The 16,779-nt window shown below is 53.4% G+C and overlaps 1 protein-coding gene across 1 annotated transcript; it reads right to left on the bottom strand.

Annotated features, from left to right (window-relative positions):
* Positions 1–14,562: 14,562 nt before the first annotated feature.
* Positions 14,563–16,190, bottom strand: GADD45G (growth arrest and DNA damage inducible gamma). Its single transcript, XM_082656674.1, has 4 exons — positions 15,969–16,190; positions 15,606–15,707; positions 15,263–15,476; positions 14,563–15,176 (listed from the first exon to the last, which is right to left on the bottom strand). The coding sequence occupies exons 1-4, from the start codon at positions 16,019–16,021 to the stop codon at positions 15,066–15,068; spliced, it is 480 nt and encodes a 159-aa protein (XP_082512800.1). The 5' UTR covers positions 16,022–16,190; the 3' UTR covers positions 14,563–15,065.
* Positions 16,191–16,779: the final 589 nt, after the last annotated feature.

Genomic DNA, 16,779 nt, shown 5'->3' with positions numbered 1-16,779 from the left:
CTGAATTTAGAAAAGAAAAAGAAATCTGTCCCCGATTTAAGCTGCCCTGTATGTGGCACTGAGATGAATTGTGATGGACCTAAAAAGAAACTTTCGGAAGCACGGAACTGGCTGGCTTTGCAGCTATATTTACTTCACTGAGCTTGTGAACAGCATCACGGCTCAGCAGGGGCACAGCCAGAGAGCCTGGCGGTGGGCGATGCTTATGACTTATGACGGAGCAATCGTGGTGGCAAAGGGCAGCCCAGTGGCCCCTGCTCGGAGGTATGGGGCCACACACAGCATGTCGTCAGCTGGGTCCCTCACACTGAACTGAGCTGCAGCCGAACAGTTAAGAGGTGCACACTAGCAAAAAGCCTTGTACTGCTTAACGGTGAATAAGAAAACCTGTGACTGAGCCAAAGGAGTAGACAGAAAAGTTAATGTTTTGTTTTAAGCTAAAACAACGTTAATTTTTGACAACCCTTAAAAAGGTCAATTTATTATCCCATTGCTATGTGCCGCATTTCAACAACACCGAAAATGCCCAGTGAAGGGACAAAACCACCTAAAATGCATGGTGCTCAGGGTTCCACTGACTGGCAAGGCCAGCATCATCCCAGGGAGCACCGAGTCAACCCAGGCACAAGGGTGGAGGCCCCGTCTCCCTGACGCCCCTCAGTCCCGCTCCCACAGCCTGGGCGACCCATGGCCACCTCATGCACAGGGCTCCTTTACCTGCAGGCTTGGCTGCTGTCGTGGTCACTTGGCCTTCTCAGAGCAATGACCAAGGTGTTGATTATGAAGTAAGCTATCGCTGTCCGATTTGAAGGGGCCCATCTCTGCACACCTGGATGTCTGGTGGAGGTGGCCACCTGCCTGCTGATCCTGCAGCATCCACAGTGCTGTTCCCAGCTGGTCCAAGATCATCCCCTCCCTCGCAAACCACAGCTGCTGGTGGACAAGACAGACCCTCAGCTCCCCGAGGGTAGGAAGTAGCTGACAACCTCAGAGCCCCACACTGCCCAGCCCAGTCTGTCGCCTAGAAGGGGAGCTCCCAAAACATCTGCAGGGTGACCACACCCACCTCTGCCCCTGTCAGGGATCCCCAGGAGAGAAGTCTGTGTTGTCCTTGAGAGAAAACAAGCCCCAAGGAGAGCTGCAGCGAAGCCAGGGAGCCTCATCTCTTCACTCCAAAACATTCCACGGGAGCTAAGGGGAAACAAGCTCTCCATGCAGGGGCTTTGACCTAACCACTGTACACGTACGCACTGGCCCAGCAGAACCTCCGGGAAACAGGTCCCATCCATGCCATCTCTCCCTTTCATAGCCCTCCTTCCAACTCCTCTTAAATTCTTCCATCAAATATACCAGGGGGGGTGGCCTCAGATTCATCCCTTTTCAGCCTGTGAAACATCCCAGAATGGTCCATGAAACAAAAAGATAGAATGAGATTTCTGCACTGTCTACTTGGGTTTTGTCATAGTTAGTAGTTTGTCTCCAGAACTACCTGAGGTCAGCGCATCCATGCTGGGCTCTGCATGAGCCGCCACAGAGAACGCACAGCTCCTGTCCATGGGGTTCACGACCCTGGTCAAAGACATGCTGAGGGGGGCCATCTAGAACCACATTATAACACCCACTGGCGGGTGTGGGGCTCACCCTCTCTTTAAGGACCCGTGGAAATCATGGAAAATCAGAGATGAGCCGCAGAGGCGCTGGAGACGTGGATCCTAGGCTGGTAGAGATTAGGACTAAGGGAGCTCTGAACTTCCCTCCAAATCCCAAATCCCGCTTCCCAGGAGCCCCGTCCCTGGAGCTGCCCCCTCTCACCTGTTGTGCGTTGAGCTTCAGTTCTCTTGAGCGAGGCACCCAGGGACAAACTGAGTCCCACAGCTTTTCTTCAGGCTGCTGAGCTGGCCTCCAAGGCAGGTCAAAAGGAGGCCCTCTGAGCATCCCCCTGGCACGTCAGCTTCTCCCATTGGCCTCCCGAACAAGCAAATGCCCTCTGGTAACTCACGGCCCTGGCAGGGTGGTGACCACCAGACCAAGCAGCCCGCCAAGCAACCGCCACCTGCTGGGGGCGCCCTCTCCCCCGTCTTTGGAGGGTGGCAGGGTGCTGGTTGGCAGGGCTGCCCTTAAAGCTGCCACAGGCTGCAAGGCACACTTTGTTCAGAAGTAATAACAGCTCTTAGGCTGCATAATTGACCCAAAGAGGCAAGTCATCGCTGCGAGAGACAAAGGACGCTCACTACCGCCTGGCTGCAAACCAGCTGGCCGTGGGGTGCCGAGGGCCTCTCACATGGGCAGCAGTTTCCCTGACCCACGAGGTGGGGGGTGGTTGTTTCTGATCCTTTCCTCCTGGACGGCCTGTGCATGGAACACGCGCATATGACCCAGGACTGAGCAAACTGACCAGGCAGGGCCCTGGCGAGCCACTCTGAAGGGACATAGCCTGACAGCGGCCGGGAGCCTACAGGGCCCACTTGCTTTTCCTGCACTTTCTCAGCACAGTCCACTGCTGGAGGGGGATCCTGCTGGCAACCTCCTGCCCTTCTCTTGCTACCCCAGGCCTGCCAGAAAGATTGGAAAGGCAGGCAGGTGTGTGTCTTCAGGCAGGAAGGGAAGATGGCAAGCTGTGTTGATGGGGAACCAGAAAAATAAAGGTAAAGTACCACTTAACACAGAGATAAAGATATCAGCAGTACACGAGGTCCTGCCAGCAGAAGGCTACAGGGCAGTGTGAGGACAAGGGCAGGTCATCCCAAGTCACCGAGAGAGTTGGCTCCGGTTCCCCCCTCCTTCTCACTCAGATTATTTCCCTCCCTCTCATCTGGCTCCTTGATTCCAGCAGATATCCAAGAAGTCCAGTTGTGATACACAATTCCTGGCATAGTGTTAAGCCTGGCCTCGTAAACAATTCCTGGACCAGCTTGAGAAGGGCCACAAAGCTGAGCCCCGGGAATCTTGCTTCGATGATCTTTCAACAACAGCAAATATGGACGTATGTGTAATTTCAGTTGCTCTCTGGCTTATGACACAGTAGCTCTGCAAGGCCGCTGGGAACTGCAGAGCCGTTCCATCCCCATGTCTGGTGGCCTTCACTCTCTGCCAGAAAGATGGTGTGACACACCAAGGCTACCGGGAGACCCTCTCTCCTTTCGTTTTCCAATAAAACAGAAATGCCACCTCACCATGTACCACAAGTACTTTAATCCCTTTCATGTTCAGCTGGGCTGCCCGTGGCCCAGCTTCCTCACCCTCCAGAGTACGTGTCTCTCCTGGTGGCTTCTCTGTCTCCTGAGTTCATTTGCTGTTGTCCCCAGCAACCCCAGTAGATCCTCCTTCCACGAAACCTCCCATGGTGGCCGTGTTGAGAAATACACATTTCCCTGATGGTGAATGACGAGACACAGACAGTCCTACTGAACAGCTTCCCAGAGCCCCCGTGCGTTCCCTGAGAAGTGAGCCCTGGGGTGGTCAGGATGCGTTAATGGGAAAGGTTGACCAAGACGAGGCTGCCCCCCCGGGGGTCAGCCTGATGGCCATGCAGACATAATTACCCCAGGGTCAGGTTGTGGGGTGGGGAGTCCCTAGGTGAAGCTGCAGCCTCACGTTCAACGTGCGGTAGAAAATCAGCATTGCTCACGTTCCAGGTAGGAGAGAGGCATCCAACCTTTACAGGGCGTCCACTATGGACGGGGTCACACGGGGCATCTTCACGTCTTTACTCAGTCGGCTTCAGCAGTGGCCCCACGAGAGACGTCTGAGTGGGCTCAATGGGCGGAAGAGGAGACGGAGAGGCTGGGGGCCAGGATCAGTTAGTGGGGCCAGCCCTGGGCAGGGGCAGCTTCACTTGCTAGGGATCTGCCTTCTCGCAGGTTTGACCTGGAGCAGACCCCAGCCCGAGAGTTTTCTTCCTGCCCCGCCCACCAGAAAGCTTTATCTGGGGAGCCTCTGCTCCCTGAAGGTATGCAAACGGCAGCTTCCATCTTGCTGAGGTGAGCTTGTCAGCCAGGCACACAAGCAGCACAAGCAGTGCAGGCAGGGCCGGCTCTGGAATCCACTCTCTGTGCCAGAACCTGGCCCCGGGCAAAGGAGACAGGCTCCCAGAGAACCCTGAGAGCTCAAGTTCTCCTCACTGACTGCTAACCTGTGCAAGGCCAAGCACGAGAATGAAAGCCACCAACTTGCAGCTCAGAACAGAACATTCTGTGCACCGGCTGTCTATCTATCACCTTACCCTGGTATTCCAGAAGCCGTAATGTTCCCATAGTTTAATCATTTAGTGGAAACCAAGCGTTCCAGCCATTACTTTTTACGTACTAGCTTGTTTATTTGAAGTAATTTGCAGCCCTGAGAAAAACAATAATAAGGCAAGTGCTGTGGACAGAGAATGCTTGTAGGAAAGAGTTGGGATGAATAGTTACCCTGTGGGAAAGGCAGAGACCTTTTGGATCCTTCAGCTCTGAAATAGGGTTGCCTCCCTGCATTTTTTGAGACAGATGTCAGCCTCCACGGATAGGAGCAAAAGCAAGGAAAAAGGGCTGCAAGCACTGAGATTTTGTGCAGCTCGTGGCTTGGTGACAGTCAGAGGAAGACAAGAGTGAGAGAGTACATCTCAGAAAGTGCAGCCTGGGAGAGGGAAATAAAATCCAGAGAAGCACTGTCTGTTGTTTTCCAGCGCTCACAATTTTAAAAACAAACTGCCAGGCATGTTTGAAAGGCTCTCGCAGGACATGGCCATGCCATTGAGCCTGGGGTTCTTGTCTTTCTCAGGGCATCTTCACCCTCTGAAAGGGAGCTTCCTTTTTATTCATGCATCCTTGGCCGTCTGAAGTCGGTAAAGCAAAGCCTGCTGACTTCATTTCATAGCTGCACGTCCAGCAAGGTTGAGAGATTGGGCCTCACAACAGAGGACTATGGGAATGTGTGTGTGTGTGTGTGTGTGTGTGTGTGTGTGTGTGTATGAGTGAGTGTGTGGGTGTGTTGGAGGAAGCTGCTAATAGAACAGATGTTTGTGGGACCGTAGAAAGTTGGAATCTTATAACTGTGAGACTTGAAGAGCTCATGGACTTCAATGCTTTGTTTAAGAGCAAAAAGGCCTCTAGCCTGTTCCTAGAGGCACTGAGTGACTGAGGCAGGGACTGACAACAACCCAACCAGACCTCAGGTCCGGAATCAATAGGTGCATTAGGTACCTCTGAGCCCACAGGTACTGTGCGAGGTCAGAGTTCTTGAAAATATGGACATCAACACTCAGAGAGGTTCCGAGAGTCCTGAGGTCACAGCTGGAAAGTGGTCCATGGTCAGGAATTCAAATGCAGGCCCCCAACTCCCCCACTCTCCAGGCTCCTAACACAGAGCCTGGCCTCATGCCTAATAGGGGCAGGGGCCTGGGACCAGCTCCTGCCTCATCAGGTGGCTGGCACCTCTCCTTTTTCTCCATGGCTACCTCTACAGGGTCCAATCCACAGGGTGGGGCAGACCCCTTTCCTGCCAGGGGTCAGCCAGAACTAGCACGCTGTGGGCCGTCGTGTGTTAAATGAAAGCAGAAACTCCCATTCAGGGTAACTTTAGGGTTAGCCCCCCCGACCCTAAGGGGTGCAGGGGGGAGCCTCTGTGCCCTCAGAGCTCACAGCATGATCCAGGGACCTGCAGCTACAGCACTGCCTCGGACTTGATGGGAAGGAGAAGTCTCCAGGGCCCCAGACGCTGTACAAAACCCCAGGAGATGGGCAGACGTATGCGGGCTGCTCTCCCCAGGGCCAAGAAGAGCCACCGGACAGAATCTGGTGGAAGCCGGCAAGAGTGGCCCCTGGGACCCTGCTCGGGGTCCCTGGCCTTCCTCTCAGGCACATTTCTCCCCAGCCCCCAAAGGCAGCCCTGGAAGATCCCCTGCCCCCTCTGCCTCACTGGCCACGGCCTGTCCCTCGCCACACCTGAGTAAAGAGACCTGTGTCACAGTGGACAGCAGGATCTGGAGCCACGCCTGCAGATGGCCTGAGCCTTGGGGCTGAGCGACTTTTTGAGCTTGTCATTTAGTGCCCAACTGTCCTCCTGTCAGCAGAGAAAAGTGCATAGGAGGGCTGCACAATGTCTCCAGTTCTGTTGCTGTGTAAAAATGGGGGAACTCCCTAGTCCTTAAAACCACCAAACAAGCTGAGGTGGCTCTGGCCATGTCCTCTGCAGGCCTCGTCCTGCAGGCTTGCTTCCAGGCCCTTTGCATGCATTTGCCCCTCTGCATCCTCACACCACCTGATGAGGCAGGTCCTGCCTTTCAGATGGAATACCTTGACCCAGCCAGTAAGCAGGGGCATTCCTCCCCAGACCCTAGAGGCTGACACAGGGCCTCAGTTCAAGTGACTGACGGGATGCTTTTAGGAGAGGGGTCATGAGGAGGCTGGAGAGCACTGGGGGGCCTCTGCCTGACTCCCTCCCGAGAGCACCACGTGAGTCCCACATGGATGCCATGGAGTGGCCTTTCGCACCTCCTTTGTCTGAGGTCTTCGGCTGAGTCTGTGGAGAGGCAGCCTGCCCTGGCTGAAGGCACCCTGTGGCCAAGGGCGATTCTGCAGAGCAAGAGTGGCTGGTGCACCTGCTGGCAAAGGGGGTCCGAGTGGATGCCACCGATAGTCAGGCCTCAGCGTGGGCCCTTCCGTGCAGGCACGTGTCGGGTGCGCTGCTCTCTGATTTAGGCACAGTCGCAGACCTTGCTTTGGCCAATGACAGGGGAGAGGAGGGTCAGGTATGCTGGGCTCAAGGCCAGGTGTTCTCAGGGGAGGTGGTCAGCCCAGAGCACATGGGGAGGGGCTTCTGACATAGGTGCGATGCAGGGGGTGGGGCACTGCCAGGGACAGGGCTCCAAAGCAGGAGGGAGAGGGAAGAAACACTGACCTCTCCCCCTGACCCTCCGGTTGCCCAAGTCCAAGGAGAAGCCCTGGGGCAGAGCCTGGGCAATGCCTTCCTCCAGGCACCGACCAGAGGGGGCCCAGGGAGCCTGTGCTGGAGAGTGCCAAGCACAACTGCACCTCGACTCGATTCCAGATTTTAGCATATTGTACTAGTTGATAGTTTTAGTACTCAAACCTAAATCATTGTATGAAATTACCTTATTTTTTCCCACCAAAAAGGGAAGAGCGGTGAGTTAACAGAGGTCTGGATTAGAATTGAAACCCCTTCCTCACTGCAGCCGGAGGCGCACCTCCAGCCCCGGCTGACTCCCAGTGCGTGAGGGTCTCTCAGCCCCCGCTGAACGGCTCCTCTTTGCACAATCTGGTGGCCTCCCCATCACTGAACCCACTCACTGTCTAACAGATGCTCAGACCACCCAGATGTTTCAGATAAAGGATCCACCTTTCAGAAATGTGAAGCCATACTCTCCATGGGGGAACATCTGAGGGGACCTGGGTCAGGGTGGAGGTACAGGGAAGTCAAGTCCTGGGGCTTTGCTTGGGGGGTGTGGCAGGGTCTGGCCGGGGAAGGCTATGGGGGGAGGCGGGGCTGATACCACATCTGCAAGGCTGGAGGGCACAAAGCCTGGCACCCTCGGGTACCAGTAAATTGTCCATATGGACCACAACACACCCTCATGCCAACTTGCTGAATAACCATGCACTGAGCAGAGGAGGGGATGTGTCTTCTGTGGAATTTATCTAAGCAATTTTTAGTGTTTGTAAACATCCTTTAAAGAAGACTTTTCTTAGCAAAGAGCAGCAGCGCACACCAACTAAAAGTTTACGGATGATTACATTTTGTACTTTAATGTTGTTCTTCCCTCAGAGTGGGTTATATCATTTAAATACACCTCCGAGGGACTCACTAGCTCAAACCTGACTCAGAAACAGGACTCCAAGCTACTCTCCAAGAGGGCACCCCGGGACCACCGTCCCAGGAATCACACTCCCGTACTTAATGCAGGCCTGTGGCTCCAGTGAACCAACAGAATCCAGCAGGGATGGCACCACGCCTATGTAGGATGCTCAGGGGGAGGCCGCATGGGGAGGGAGAGCCGCTCAGACATCCTGGCAACTTGCCCAAGTTCAGTCTTCCACCAGGCCCTCCAGGTACCATCTCAGGCAGCTCCAGGTGGAGCAAAAGGACTGCAGAGCCCAAGCGAGCCAATCATGAGAGACAGTTTGGGGATGGTTTGTTCTGCAGGGAAACTGAGACAATTGCCAAAGTCCTCAAGCTGCTGAGGGACCCCTGGGCCTACCTTCACTTCAACACTTGCTGCTGCCAGGTCTCCCCAGGCCCTAGGAGTATCAGACACACTGGAACCTTCAGAAGCCATCCTGTCCCCCCAGGAACACCCCACACCCAGGTCTGTCCTCAGTGGCTGACTGCTGTTCCCATCCCCATGAGGCCCCATCCTGCTTCTATGCAGGATGCGCTACGGTTTCCTGCTTTCTGAAGAAGAGAGCCAAGACCCTCCCACTGTGTAGTCCGTGTTCACAATTTCACTGCCTGCTCCCTGCTCTTCCTCTTGCATCCTTCTTGAAGTGACTGCTTCTCACTCTTTGTCTTCCTATTGATTTTTTAAAAATTGGTGTTGCTTCTTGTAAAGTTTAACATCTTCAAATTGTCTAGGATCTATATTCCGATACCAGATGGGCACTCGGCAAATGTGCTTGGTGATGATGGTGACCATGGTGATCAAATGATGACGATGATGATGAAAGATCAAATCCTACCCCAGCTCCTATGACAGACACCAAACCAACATTCCTCTTACATGGTTCTACTTCTCCCTCTCTCATTAAGCATTCAAAGTGCAGTTGTTATAGACTACATGGCAGGATGTAAGGATGATGTGTGTCCATCCTCCAAAGAACACAGCTTCCTTCCACCCAGTGAGACCGTAGAGTGAACCTGTCCCAAGTACCATGATGGAGTCAAGGTATTTCAGGGGAAACCCTCTCCCTCTCTGTGAGGAACACTCAGGCTTGTAAACAGATCTCCACAATATGTAAGAGGAGACTTGAGAGGGTAGAGGAGGAGGCCCGTGAAGAAGCGGGAGGAGATGCGCCTGATGTTTGGAGCAGGGCAGGGCAGTGAAGCAACAGGAATCTGTTGGTCCCAATAGTCTCCAGGGAAAGGGGGTAACACGATGACACCGGTGTCATGAGAAGGTAATTGACTGCCAGCAATGTGGGAGATGGGGATGACAACAGGGGGGCAGACAGGCAGCTCAAGACCAGCACAGAGGGGCTGGAGGGTCTAGATCTGAGAAGAGGAGACCCTGCACCAAAGGTGCGGAGGAGAGAGACAGGTATGGAGGAAAGGGAAGGTGGGGAGGAGAGGGGACAGGTGTGGAGGGGAGGGACAGGTGGGGAGGGAGGAAAAGGTGGGGAGGGAGGGACAGGTGGGGAGGGAGGCATAGGTAGGGAGATAAAGAGATGTTTCTGCAGCAGGGAGGGCAGGTCCAACTACAGGGGCACTGCTGGCGGCTGGTGACCAGAGAGGGAGCGAACAAGGTCTAGCCCAGGCCTTGGCCCATCGGCCAGGCTGTCATGGGGGCTGAGAGGTACAATAGTCCCATTGTCCTGGAATAGGCTGCCGGAATTGGGTGGACAGCTTCTTCTCCAACAGCATAATCAGGATTGGTGCAGGACAAGGGCTTCTGCTTGGGCAGAGGAGTCCCTGATGGCCAAGGCTGGGTGGTCCAGCAAAGGCACAGGGCTTCACCCCCGGCCCACATTTCCCTCTGGCTTCCTCAGCTGCCCCTGGGTGGGTAGTGGTTGCTCCGCAGTGTTCTCTGTGCTTTTGGAGAACCTGGGGGCCCAGGGGCCTGCAGACCACATGGAGGGAGAGTGCCTGGTAGTCCTGGCCCTGACTGCACGGGGAATGGGAGCATGGGCTCTGAGGCTGCCCAGTAGGACCCCAAACCCCCGGCTAGCCAAGCTGAGCATGTGATGACTATGGGCCAACCAACCCATCCGTGGGCTTTATCTCATCATTGTTTTGGGCCCACAGAATCAGAACTTGAGTGATTTGCAGAAATCCAAGGACAGAAAATGAATGCACAATGGTTTTTAATGGGTCTCCCGATAGCGGTGCCTAATCCACCATCAGTGTCCTCCTTCCTGGAATTTTAGCATCGAATTCCTCTCCATGCAAAGAGTTCCAGGAATCACTTTGCTGCTGTGAATCACTCTACAGAACTTTGATCTTGCTGAGAAAGAGGATGCTTTCTCCAGTCTGTTTCTTTTCTTTCCATTTTGCTATTTATTGCTATATTAATGTTGCTGCTTACAATTCTATTCACCTGTACTTTATCATAATAAAAATCCAACAAATTTGAAATCATCCTCCAGAATTACTCCCACTCAGGAAAGACATGATGTAAGTGAACGTCATCTAGGCCACCATCACAAAGTTGGGGGATAACTGCAGAGACCACAAAAAAAGCTGAATCACTTCAACCACCAAGCTGCATAACCAAAGAGCTTGCAAACTTCAACCCAAAGCAAACCCCAAACACTGAAGAAAAAGAATCATGAAAACCGGCAGCAAATCCCACCTCCCCTTGAGGTGATAAAGTAAAACCACATCAGTCACTTGGTATGAGATACAGAAATGCTCAGCGGTTATAGGATTAGAGCCCGTCTGGAGGGAAAAAAGCTCCTAGGTCTTTTGAACAATGTTCCCATGACTGATTTTACTGTCTCCACTGAGGTTTTCAGACCACAAGAAACATGCTTGCTTTCCTGTATTTAACTGATCTGCAGTCCCCACATCCAGAAGCTAGAGAGAGACAAATGTATCTATTCTGTGCAACAGGAAGCCACAGCAGCAATAAGACAGAGAACTTGGCTTTGACCAAAATATTACATTACCAGACAATTAGGCCAGGTTCCAAACGTCATGGGCAGGTAGACCCCACGTTCTGATCACATACTCCCAGCCGCCCTGGAAGCAGCCCCAAGGTGCCAGACAGCCCTTGGCCAGCCTTGAAAACAAGGATCCAATGGGTGTGGGACACAGCTGGACGCCCCCCTCCCCTACCCAAACACTCACCTGCAACAAGCCACTCAGGCCCGCAAGAACCCGTCAGGAGTCCACACCTAGAACTGTGCTCCAAACAGTAATTGTCAACTGAATGAATGAAGGAAACAATGGACGAATGAATGAGGGAATGAATGAATGAGTAGCCCATCTCCCACCCCCAAACCCAGTAGCCAAGGGCCATGCCCACCTCCCCACCATGAGGTGGAGAAGCAGCAGTCCCTCCCAGGCCCAGCTCACAGAGGCTCTAAAGGTCTTTGCTGCCTGTTGGGCTGGAATCATGCAGCCCTGGGGGTGTTTCCAGCAACTTCCAGCAGGAAATCCACCTCCTGGAATCCAGACTCTTGCAAGCAGCCCTCACCCCTCACAGATGACTGCTGGCCACACCCTCTTCGCCACCTGGAAGAGAGAACATAAATCAGGAGCTCTTCATGTGCACACCTTATTTGCCAAGAGAAGAGAAATATCTCCTGGAAGATAAAGAACGAAAGTTTGAGCTAGATTTAAAAACAAGGCTGCTTCCAAAGACCAAGTATAACTTTGCCCTACAACAGAAATCGAAGGCTCCTCTTGGGTCCAGGCATACCCCCGTCCCCAGCTGGTCTCTCCGTACAGGATCACACCTCACTGCCCCAGTTAGGCTGTCAAGTGTCTTCTCAGTGGCTGGGGAAGGACAGTTTCCTTTTGACCTCTGGGGGGACACACCCCATGAGGAGTGTACGGGCTGATAGCTTGGAGAAACCAACAGAAAAGCTCAAGAACTCCGAAAAGAAGCGAAAATAAATATCTGCTCCCTGAACTGACCTCACAGCCTTGCTTTGTTTGCCGACATCCTTGCTTTGCTTCCAAAAAACTCTACCGCTGTTTTTAAATGGCTCTCTGTGAGCCTCGAGAGCAATACCCGTTGTGCCACTGAGGCTAATGTTTTCATTAAATGTATAATACCTGGAATGACAGCCTTTAAAATTAAAACAAATCTTGGCAATCATTTTGTCCTCTTGTCTTACCAAAGAGAATGGAAGCCCCAGCTCCTTGTGTGTACGAGGGTTGCCTGACCCCCAGAGCTGCTCCCTCTTTCATTTCTGTATTCGTTTCATCTTTACAACAGCGTTTCTGCCAGTGCAATTTTTTATAGCCATGATCAGATGCAAACAATTTTGTCTGAACTAAAAGATGAGCGTGATTGACACTCATTGCCCTGGGGTGGGCACAGCCTTGCTTCGGGCCTACAAACAGCTGGCATCTGTCTTGCTTGGTGAGGCCTGTGGGGTACATAGGGCTCCCTAACCAGTGTGCGCTGTCACTCCTGTGCTGGAGCCTACTGCAGCGCTGAAGACCCTGACCTCCAAGGTCACTGAGTGACATGGGGGCATGCAACAGAATGTCAAGGAAAAGAAGCAGGAGACAACCAAATGCAAGGGAAGATGAGCTTCTCAAAAAATGTTGCACGTGGTTTTGTATATTGCATGGTACGTACCCCTCAGAGATGTAGAAAAGGTGAGAAGGAAATACACCAAAATGTGGAGATGGCCCATTACAGCACTTTTTTCTTTCCTGTTTTTGTGTTTTACAAGTTTTCTGCAATGAATACATAAAACTTTTATAAACGTATAAAGTTATGAAAGTAAGTCTTCCTTCCCAGATGTGTGGCACAGCAAGTAGTGTTGGGCCCTGGAACCAGACAGCCTGGTCCAAATCCACCAGTCCACTTGATTTCTATGATCTTTAACAAACTCCTTCATCATAAATACAGTATTACTGTCATTAACATTCATCCAGTGCTTTCTAGATGCAGGGCATCGTGCTAAACAGTCTGCATGGATCATCTCACCGTGCATGCGATAATTAGTTTATCTAAGCATTACCACTTAGAGCTGTTGGAAGTATAAATACGATAATGTGTTTATAAGCACCGTGCATTTTATTACCTATCCTATCCTATTACCTATTCATTTTAATAGCATTAAATGCTTGTTCACACCTCCCACAAAAAAATTAAGCACAAGCTTTGGGGCTGGCACTATGTCCAAGCATGCATTTTTTTTTCCCTGTAAATTTTCCTAGCCCCTGGGGCTCCAACAGGTGCCCCTACTGTAAATTCTAGTCCAAGAAAGCCAAGTTTCTTAAGGTCTGCCAAGTGACTATTCTACAAGGTTCAGTGGGCCAGCAGGAGGGTCTGCCGCCTGCTCTATGCAATGCTCCGCTACATTTACTCATTGAAGGGTACATTTTAAAGTAATTATGCCCCATTTGTGTTTACTATAGCATGCTGTGGCAAATGGTCATTAGGCCAGAATGCAGACTGCTGTAGAGACCCACCCTGCAAGGCTCCACTTCAACCAGGAAATCTCAAGGTTTTGAGCAGCCGAAGGTGAAATAGGAATGAAACTTGGGCACAAACACAGCTGAATTATTTCACTGGGCCTCTGTCAAGGGGGATTTTAAGAGCTGATGAATGTGAAACAAGACGTTTTCCTTACAGTAGAAATAATTAAGTTTGTACAGTCCTGTTCTGTTAATTCTTTCACGATTTGGAGAGAACTTAAAAAGTGGCACCCAATCAGCTACCTGGGACTGCTGAAAAATCGGTAGAATTTTCTTCTTAGAAAAACAGCACACTACCCCTCCTTTGCCTAGAAGGCTCAATGGACCCCTGGGCAGCTTGCTAACAGCAATCTAGCCCCGTGTATATTTCCCCTGCCAAAAGCAGTGTAGTCAGGCACCAGCGTGAAATCAAAACGTTGGTCTAATAAAAAAGATTGATTCGCTCAGTACATTCCCCCCTACATCCTCCTTAGGAAAGTCTTTGTCAAAACAGATTCCAATTATTTTTCTCCTGTAAGTCTTTCAAAGCTGCTGTGAATAGCAGCCGTCCTCACAACTCTGATGTGGGCAGAGAACACTCAAAATAGTAGATAGCAGATGCCAGCCCCACTCAGAATTGCTCACACCTATTTGTGTAGATGCTGCCTTCCCATTTTTGCTCAGATCTTCTAAGTTCTATCACAGCCATGACAAAATGATGACTCACACTTAAATGCAGTCATCATGTCATATGCGATATTAATACCTTGGTGACATTGCTGTAGTGCCATTCCTTTAAGAGGAAAAGGTTCCTGAGAGCAGTCTGCCACCATCCTCAGGGACCACAAAGGGCAGCGCCTGCAGAAGGCAAAGCTCATTGTGCAGGAAGGCGCTGGCTGCATCCTGCAAGCTGTTCTGATAAGCAGCTGTTGGAAAGGAGGGGGCAGAGAAGAGAGAGGGGCAGGGGAGGGAAAGGCCTCTGTTATCAGGTTCGATGGCCAGCTGCTGCACTGATGTCTTATCCCAAGTATGCTCCTGTCTTGAGAGTTTAAAATTTTTCCTAAAGGGAGAGAAATAGGAGCAGGGCTCAAGTTCTGCCCTAACACTCAGCTGGCGTCCCCTCCCCCACTTCCAGCACCCCAGGAGCCTGTAATTCAGCCCCAACAGGAAGATGGAACAAGTGCCATCGAGTTCGTGAATTTCAGAAGTCAACAGCCCTGCAAACCACCTCCCCGCAGACAAAGATCCCCTGCCTTCAATAAAGAGAATAAGTTTGTTTCAGTACGTTTATTGTAAAACTCAAAGCTGCAGCAGCATAATCCTTTAGAAAATGAAGCATCACCCGTGTCCGTTTTGAAACAGCAGTGCATACTGCTAAATCCGTCAGAGCTCCTGTAACTGTTGTACAAGTCCAGGCCGCCTGGCCTTGCCTTTCTCCTCCTTTCTGCCGGGAGTACAGGCTGCTGAGTCACTCCTGCCCGGCCAGTCCGTCCTTCTCGGCCGCGCGGCCAAGGTCCCGCCTCCGGCCTTCCTGGGCGAGCAGCCGCTCCCCACACTTGTAGAGTCCTGGGCTGGGGCCAGCCTGCCCCTGCCGCCGCCGGCGGGCCCCTCCTCGGGAGGGAGCCGCACCTCCTCGCCGCTCTCCACGCGCCCCCGCCTGCCAGTCTCCACGCCGCACTCCGGCGCCCTCGGAGGGCGCATCCACAGAGCCAGCCCCGCGCTAGGCGCCCCGGGGCGTCACCACGTCGATCAGACCAAGGATACCCGCGGGGCTGTCACTCGGGGAGGGTGATATTGGGCACCCAGTCGTTGACGCTGCGACTCTCCTCGCAGAACAGGCTGAGTTTCTCCAAGGCGGGGTCCTTCCATGCGTCCTCGTTGGGGTTCTGCGGGGAGAGCGCAGAGGTCAGCCTGGCTGGCCACTGGCCGATGACGGGGGCGGGGACGACATCGGGACGAAGGCGACACTCACCGAAATGAGGATGCAGTGCAGGTCCCCCGGCGCACCCGCCTCGTCGCCGGTACCCACGATCGCCGCCAGCCTCTGCACGTCGCCCACGCGCACGATGTCTATGTCGTTCTCACAGCAGAACGCCTGGATCAAAGTGAAGTGGATCTGCAGCGCAATGTCGCCCTCGTCCTCCTCGTCGGCAGCCAGCACGCAGAAAGTCACGTTGTCGGGGTCCCTGCGCGGGCGAGCAGGAGGTGGTTGAGGTCGGGTCGGGGAGCCCGGGGTGTCCCTCGCCGCCATCTCCCCGGTCTCCCTGCCGCTCCTCCCGCCCCGCTCGCCTTGCCCGGGCCGCGTCTATACTCACACGTTCAGAACTTTGGCGGACTCGTAGACGCCGGCGGTGAGGCAACCCTGGCGTTGCGCAGACAGCAGCAGCTCGTGCAGCGCTTTCCCGGCGCCCTGCATCCTGCGGACGAGCCAGCGCCGTGAGCGGGGACTAGCAGGAGGGTGCGCCGGGATCCTCAGGCCCGGGGACGCACCCCCAGCGCCCAAGTCCGGCGCGCCAGTTCAGTGCCGTACCCCCGGCCCAGCCGGCACACTCTCGCCCGGCTTCCACCCAGCGGGTTCCCACCCCAGCGGGCTCGAAGACTGACGCCCAACCAGCCGCGACCAGGGCAGGATCAGGATCCCCGAGCCCAAAGACCTCCGACGCTCGGCGCCGAGCTACCTGGCCGTGCTTTCGGGAACCGTGTCCTGGCCGCGAACTTCTTCCAGAGTCATGTTGCGATTGGCGAGCAGCAAATTATCCACAAGAGGAGAGGGCGGAGCGGACGCGAGCGAAGACAAGAAGGTCTACTGCCCACACCGGCGCGCCTACCACCAGCTACTTAGACTCGGCGCCGCCGCGCGCCCTTATATAGGCTGGGCCCTTGGCACAGCCAGCTGGCGCGAGCCTGCGCGCCCATTGGCCCGCGCCCGCTTTCTGATGCAAATGAGGCGGCGGCCGGAGGCTCGTGCCAGAAGGCCACGTGGGGAGGGGTGCGGGGGATGACAATGCCTCAAATCTGCCGCTTTTGTCGGAGTGTTACCAGGCAGACTGGAGCCTGCAGATTTCATCTCGCCTTTTTGTTTTTCTTAAGTCCTTAAAAGGAAAAAGTTTTAAAAAAAGAAAAAAAAAAACCTTGCTGACTAATAGTACGCTGCAATTTGTAAAACGCACCTTTGGGGAATCTAATGAATTTTTTTTGCATTTATTTTTGTTGCTTTCTATTTTTTCTTTACTTTAAATTTGGAGTCTATGAGACCATTGCTTTTAAACCGGAACCTAAAGTAAAAACACGCAGCGCTGGCTTTAAGCTTGCAAAAGGCCTGAGTGCAGCCCCCTCCAGCTGACACTACGGCCCAGAGCGCGAGGTTCTCCTAGCACAAACAAGGCCCCTACCCGGGCGAGCTGAAAGGTCCTAGCCAACCTCCCCGCCCGCTGCAGAGCGCTGCGGGGCGCCCGGGCGCGCGAGCAGATTGCGGCCGGCGCACGCGGC

Source organism: Grampus griseus, assembly GCF_964374135.1.
Source record: "Grampus griseus genome assembly, chromosome: 6".
NCBI lineage: Eukaryota > Metazoa > Chordata > Mammalia > Artiodactyla > Delphinidae > Grampus > Grampus griseus.
This window is presented reverse-complemented; position numbering and strand designations above follow the sequence as displayed.

Bases quoted from the DNA above. Each gene is read 5' to 3' on its own strand.
- GADD45G (XM_082656674.1), bottom strand. From the start codon at position 16,021: ATGACTCTGGAAGAAGTTCGCGGCCAGGACACGGTTCCCGAAAGCACG. The intron at 15,708-15,968 runs GTAGCTCGGCGC...GCTCGTCCGCAG, and splicing joins GTTCCCGAAAGCACGGCCAG to GATGCAGGGCGCCGGGAAAG. The intron at 15,177-15,262 runs GTGAGTGTCGCC...CTCTCCCCGCAG, and splicing joins TGCACTGCATCCTCATTTCG to AACCCCAACGAGGACGCATG.